The 6,988-nt window shown below is 40.5% G+C and overlaps 2 protein-coding genes across 2 annotated transcripts in view; one reads left to right on the top strand and one right to left on the bottom strand.

Annotated features, from left to right (window-relative positions):
• The window catches only part of ap2a1 (adaptor related protein complex 2 subunit alpha 1), a gene marked incomplete in the record, with an annotated part of 53,914 nt that extends 52,685 nt beyond the window's left edge, over positions 1–1,229 (bottom strand). Inside the window, 2 exon segments of the mRNA XM_014020962.1 lie at positions 271–437; positions 647–1,229. Coding sequence (XP_013876416.1) covers positions 271–337 — 67 coding nt within the window.
• A 587-nt stretch (positions 1,230–1,816) lies between these two features.
• Positions 1,817–6,988, top strand: part of prmt1 (protein arginine methyltransferase 1) — an 8,978-nt gene continuing 3,806 nt past the window's right edge. The window contains exons 1-6 of the mRNA XM_014020964.1: positions 1,817–1,912; positions 3,311–3,397; positions 3,480–3,635; positions 3,876–3,939; positions 4,011–4,153; positions 4,648–4,735. Coding sequence (XP_013876418.1) covers positions 1,880–1,912; positions 3,311–3,397; positions 3,480–3,635; positions 3,876–3,939; positions 4,011–4,153; positions 4,648–4,735 — 571 coding nt within the window. The 5' untranslated portion in view covers positions 1,817–1,879. The remainder of the gene's footprint in view (positions 1,913–3,310; positions 3,398–3,479; positions 3,636–3,875; positions 3,940–4,010; positions 4,154–4,647; positions 4,736–6,988) is intronic.

Below are 6,988 nucleotides of genomic sequence, written 5' to 3'. Positions count from 1 at the left end.
GCAGACCAAATCGAGTCACTCGAGGACCAAATCGAGTCACTCGAGGACCAAATCGAGTCACTCGAGGACCAAATCGAGTCACTCGAGGACCAAATCGAGTCACTCGAGGACCAAATCGAGTCACTCGAGGACCAAATCGAGTCACTCGAGGACCAAATCGAGTCACTCGCAGACCAAAATAGAGCGTCTCTAACAAATAAAGTCACTCAGATAAAATAAAGTTTAAAGTATAAGAACAAAAAATTTCACAGAACAAATAAAGTGACTTACAATTCCTAATGTCCGAGATGAAGACCGCTAATCCTCGCATCCCGTCTCCCTTCGACACAGCCGGCATGATGGCAGCTTTCGGTCCTCAGACTCCGGCCTTCTCTGGCAAACAATCCGACTCTGGGCAGCCGCTGGACTCGAACCGGACAGCTCGGGGCTTCCGTAAGCTTTATGGGTGACAGCAGTTTAAGATGCTTTACTTGTGGCTGAGAGGCCCTGGCATCGGCTGGATGGCAGAGAAAACCCGATCCGTGGTAGCTGGTCGTTTCCGCTGCTACAGCAAGCTAACGTTATTTCATTCAATCCTTATCGCGCTAGGATCGGAGGCAGCGCCTAACATCTACGGTTATATGTGGTCAAAGTTAAAAACACCTACTGTTTGGATGTCTCCAAGATGACTGCAGTCAGAYGTGTTAATTAGAATGATGTCCGACTATTTAATGAGGAGTTACTTCGAGTCACGCACCGTTTAGCTATCCCAACAGCTAGCTAGTTAGCTGGTTAGCATTACCGTTCAGTTACCGGAGCTGACCGGAGCAGCAGCGCAGTCTGACCGACTACCGACGACAGAAATCTGCAGCGCTGCCTTTCATTCACAAATTAAACTTGGTTAAAACAGACGGTGTCCGTTAAAACGTCCAGCTCACCGCTCGGATAAAGCTCGTGACAGCAAATCAACGTGACCGCGCGACGCACCCGAGAACGCGCACGCAGCTTGCAGAGGATGAAGGTCAGAGAGGCGACGGAAAACCAGGTGTGTTTTAAACCAGGTGCGTTTATTCAGCYAATCTGACTAGTGCGTGTCGCCCGTTGCCTTTTATGTCTGAGGTTTAGAATAAGATGTTCTTATGGTGAGTTTTAAAGAACTCTTGCTTTAGACAGATCTTTATAAATATTTATGCTCGATGTAAGAAAATTTGTTGTTACAGTCTCAGCAAAACACATCACAATTAAACTAACGTACATCTGACTAAATTATAGAGAACTGTGTTGGCAAAGGTTGATCACATTTACAGTACATGTAAGGGTAATTTACTGTAAATTCACAATACATTTACAGTACATTTTAAGTACATTTACTGTATATTTAAGAGTGTACATATATAATATACATTCATGCAATTTACAATACAGTTATGCAATTTTACTATACTTATACATGCAAATTTACAATACATTTATAAAAATTTACATTTRCAGTATTTTTAAGATTATATTTGAATTACATTTATATAAATTTAGAGTCTGTTTGAAGAAAGTTTAGAGTACATTTAAGTGAATTTACAGTGCTGCCCACCATCATCTTGTTTCAGAGTCAGGTCTCAGGGTCAGCAGCTTGGTCAGGGAGGTCCAGACCTCTCTTTTCACAGCCATCTCTTCCAGATCCGGGAGGACTTTCAGTCAGACTCATGGACTGTCTTCGTGGAGAGTCCTCCCAGATGTCGAGAACATGTAAATTCCACTCCTCCTCGCCTTGCTGTGAAATAAAAAGAGRTGCAGTTCAGTAAAGTAACAGCAGGCGGCAGTAATTAGCCAACAGGTCAGAGTAAGAGCTTCATGCCACAGAGAAGGTGAAAGGCACGAAGAAGAAGTCTTAAGCTGATAGAAGATGGAAATGGCGGCGCCAGCTGAAAGGATGGAGGTAAGGTCTTACCGGAGAAAGTACGACAAAATGGTTCATTAAACATCACACACRCGTCTTTTCAGTCCAGGATAGGTTGTGTGATGCGTTTCAGTGTCTTCATCTGAGTTTTTACAACCTAAACCGATAAAACACCGACGTCTTTGTTAAAACTTCGCCTGATGTTGCCGCTCATTCATTTCGTGTCGCAGTTTGAACAAAGCAGAAAAATAAAAATATTTGAGCTGTTTGATCAATGTCGTGGTATTGTAGGGATATTAATATTTAATGTCATCGTAGTTTAGATTAAGTAACAGACGAATGTTAGTTGGATCCTCCCGGCTCTGAGTACCGAGCCTGTGGGACCGCATGGGTCCAACGCGTGTTAGCCCGGAGCTAACAGTTAGCGGCTAACGCTGGTTGGATCAGACACCGCCGAACTCAGAACATCTTTACTTTGTAAACCACACTTTGCTTTTTATTTTTTATTGTTGGAGTATAACAGTAAAGATCCGATCGGATTTAGTCTAAAGCCCATAAGCGTCAGCGGCTGTAGAGACCAATAAGGTTTTCCTGAAGCCTGTAAAATTAAAAAATATACATATTTAACAATTTATCTGTCAGATTAATACCTGAACTGGTCTGGTTACCACGTGCTCCATCTGACACTCACCTCCCAGCCACTCACTATAGTTGTATAATAAAAATGTATTATTTAAATACTGTATCATTTTAAACTAAGTGTTTATTTTTTCAGAATAGGTCAAATTATGAAATTTATTATTAGATTAATGTGTTCACATCGTACTGATGAAAGGATGAAGTGTCCACACAGCTTCTGTCCAAAACTCAATTTAAGTTAAAAAAAAATGCCAACATTTGATTTATAAGCTGTAAGAAAAAAAAGGGAAAAACTGATGCTGCGCTGTAGCACCATGGTGACCACAAGCCTGTGTCTGTCGCTCCCTGACTCGGTTAATGAGATGTCAAAAAACTGTATAGAGAAGTCGCTGTTAAAAAAAACTATTTCAGGTCCTAATAATTCTTGAAAGGTGAGGGTCAGAAAACTGGTGGTCATCTGATTTTAGTTTAATTTTTTTGTTCAGTATTTTTTGATGTATAATTGAGACAAAAAAACGTAAAAAAAAACATCCCATCTACTTCTGAAAAGATATCTCTGAGCTGCAGATTTTGTTCTGCAGGCATTTTATGGAGAAAACCACAAATCCTGATTAAAAGAGACACTGGGTTTAAAAAGACAGAATTGGATTAAATGTTTATTTTAATCCAAAAATTTGTAAGATGTTTATTTGCAAAAACTTAACTGTTAATGTCAAACATTCTTTGAAAAAAATAGTTAATAAAATGTGTGTGTTTTGCTTCAGGTAATAATTGTTTGTCTTTGTTGAGGTGTCTCAGGGGGAGAGCTCAGTGAAACCTGCAGCCGAAGACATGACGTCAAAGGACTACTACTTTGACTCCTACGCTCACTTTGGAATCCATGAAGTGAGTTGGGTTTGTTGTTGTTTACATCTAACTGGTCTACCGTACCATGGTTAAAACCTGTGTTGGCTCCTTCTCTCTGTAGGAGATGCTGAAAGATGAAGTTCGCACTTTGACCTACCGTAACTCCATGTTCCACAACAAGCACCTGTTCAAAGATAAGGTGGTTCTGGATGTGGGCAGTGGGACGGGCATCCTCTGCATGTTTGCTGCCAAAGCTGGAGCCAAGAAGGTTATAGGGGTATGTTAACTGGACAGTTTCATCTGAGACGAACCAGCAGGGTTTCACCGTTCTGTTTCGCACTAAATACTTCGGTCATCAAAACTAGAGATATGCAGATTCTGTTTTTTTTTTTTTCTTTACCTACTTGTCTGTGCAGACCTGGAGTCTGTCTCCAGACTCGGGTTTGTTCTGGGTTTAAATGTAGCGGACCGATTACAGCTCTGTGGGTCACACTCTGGTGTATTCTGCTCCTGACAGATCGAGTGCAGCAGCATCTCAGACTACGCTGTGAAAATAGTCAAAGCCAACAACCTGGACGATGGTGAGTAGATGAAGTGTGGATGATCTTCTGGGTTAGAGAACATTGGAACATTAGTTTGTTGTTGTTTGCAGTGGTGACCATCATTAAAGGGAAGGTGGAGGAGGTGGAGCTGCCTGTGGAGGGAGTGGACATCATCATTTCAGAGTGGATGGGCTACTGTCTCTTCTATGAGTCCATGCTCAACACGGTCATCTATGCCCGGGACAAATGGCTGGTAGGTCTGATACTTTTTCTTCTTAATGATTATTGAATGGTCTAAAGCACTAATTTGATGGTTCTGTGGTTGTAGGTTGTGTCGGGTCAGACTCTGTTTAGACCTGGTTCCAGTTCATTAAGAACTTTTCCATCAGAACCTTTAGTTCTTCAGCTCATAGTTTTGTGATTGTGTTTAACACCACATCAGTTTTTATCTTTAACACACTGAGGCCTGCTGAGTTCTGCTGCTAGAGCTGCTACCACACCAAAGTTTAGTGCCAGATCTGTAAAACTGACTTGGTTCATTTAATACTGGCTAAGGTTTAGATGTGGCGGCCATCTTAGACTGAAGTTATTCAGTTCTGATTCAGTGCTTCTAATTATTATTTAATGTTGGAAAAAGAATCATCTAGTGGTTCATAAGATATTTTGTTAACAGACACACTAAGCTGGTGTTAATGTTACTCAACATACTGAGCAGCAGCCTTAACCTGTGAACTTCCTCCTCAACAGAAACCAGATGGACTCATCTTTCCTGACAGAGCAACTCTGTATGTGACGGCGATTGAAGACCGGCAGTACAAGGACTACAAGATCCACTGTGAGTACCCCTACTGGAGCTGACTGAGGGGTCTGCTCTAAACAGCTTTCTTTGAAACTCAGAACACACCTGGTTTAACATGTGGTGTTTAATTCACCTGATGAATACACGTTAATACATTTAAATATTTACAAGTACTATTACAGTTAACCCTGTACAACGTAGAACTTTATTTGAATTGTAAAATACCGCAGTGAGCCTTTTTTGTACTACTGAACTGTAAAGTACTACAGAGGCCCTTTATATACAGTAGTACTTTACTGAACTGTAAAGTACTGCAGTAAGCCTTTGTATACAGGGCTCTAGACTAACTTTTTGCACTGGTTGCACCGGTGCGCCTAACGTTTTTTCTTAGGCGCACCAGCACAAATCTTAGGTGCACTCAAATTTTCAACCACGTCGCCTAACATCAGAGTTTTACAGGTTATTTTTTTAATCACTGTTCATTAAGWCATTAACTCGAAAATAATTAGTTAACAATCTAGTAAACATAAAGTTCTTTATTTGAACCAGAATTGTAGACATTTAACTTACTGAAAAGTATTTAAAGTGATTCAATAAAATTCTAAGTGCAAATGTTTAAGAGCTGAACATATTATAAACATCTTAAACATTTCATGGTTACATGTTTTTAGACACATGCCCCTCAGATGGACAACTATGGATATTTGGCCTTGGATAAACCAGAATGATGAACAGAGAATATTAATTAATAACAAATATTACTGATATTTATTAAAAGGTTGTGCAGATTTTTTTAAAATAACACATAAAAGTCTGCAATTTCATCATTAGTTGAATCTTATTATCTTATATTATTTCACTTAAATATCTAATATGTCTAGTTTTATCCTCCTGAGACCCAGAAGAACCTATTTCAGATACTTGGAATGTAACTGTGGTGAAGTCGAATAAGTGCAAAACTGGCCTGCCATACACGTGAGCTTCCTCGTCCTGCTCAAGTGATCTGCAGCGCTCAGACCCTGACTGTTAAATTAACAAGGACTTAAGAGTGAGCARCCATCMACATCTTGTTTTCATCTCCTGCTAACAAGAAAGAAMTGTTTTTCAGACTCCGATCTGGGTTAAAAATAAAATACGGTTGTTTCGCTATGTGTGCACGCGCGTGTGTACAGATTTTTGCTTCATGATGGGTACAATTATTGACCATTTCCCCGGTACACAAAGCCTGGTGAGGTTAGGGTTTGGGTCAGGTGTGTAGCCTACCTGGGAGGTTATGGTTGGCTATAGAATTGACAGGGAAATGAATGGAAGCCAATGCAAAGTCCTCATGAGGATAGAACAACAAATGTGTGTGCGCGTGGGAGGTGTGGAGCGGAGCCCGCGAGCAGAGCGCAGTGTCAGGAGAGATGGAGACTGTCGGTGGGCGACCATTACTGCTGGATTATTTTTTTATGGAACATGGAAACTTTTTTTTTTCAGCAGGCGACCGCTCCCCCTCCGCTGTCAAACGACTTGTCGCACCAGTGCGACCGGACATTGTTTTTAGTTGCACTATTAGGAAATCAGGTCGCATTTGCGACCAAATTGGTCGCACTCTAGAGCTCTGGTATACTGTAGTATTTATTCGTGTACTGTAATCCTAAAAATCATCCATAAAGTGGACAACAACCCCTGGCAAAAAGTATGGAATCACCAGTCTTGGATGAGCACTCATTCAGACATTTCRTTCTGTAAAACAAACTCAGATCAAAAACATGATACAATAATAAGGTCATTCCAAAGTGCAACTTGTTGGCTTTCAGGAACACTCAAAGAAATGAAGAGAAAACATTGTGAAAGTCAGTGAATGTTACTTTTATTGACCAAGAACAAGGAAAAAAAAGTATGGAATCACTAAATTCTGAGGAAAAATGTATGTAATCGTGAAAAGCAGATAAACAAAAGACCATTCAAAATACATCACTAGTATTTAGTTTCACCAACTTTGGCTTTTATAACGGTTTGCAGTCTCTGAGGCATGGACTTGATGAGCGACAAACAGTATTTTTCATCAATTTGGTGCCAACTCTCTTTGATAGCAGTTGCCAGATCAGCTTTGCAGGTCGGAGCCTTCTTGTGGACCTTTTTTTTTTTTTTTTTCAATTTCTACCACAGGTTTTCAATTGGGTTGAGATCTGGACTATTTGCAGGCCATGACATTGACTGAATGTGTCTTTCTCCAAGGAATTCCTTCACCATTTTTGCCACGATGCATTGTCATCTTGGAAAATTATTTCATCACCTCCAACC

This window comes from Austrofundulus limnaeus, unplaced genomic scaffold (assembly GCF_001266775.1).
Source record: "Austrofundulus limnaeus strain Quisiro unplaced genomic scaffold, Austrofundulus_limnaeus-1.0 Scaffold274, whole genome shotgun sequence".
Lineage (NCBI taxonomy): Eukaryota > Metazoa > Chordata > Actinopteri > Cyprinodontiformes > Rivulidae > Austrofundulus > Austrofundulus limnaeus.
The sequence above is the reverse complement of the archived record's forward strand: the minus strand, read 5'-3'. Positions and strand labels throughout refer to the sequence as shown.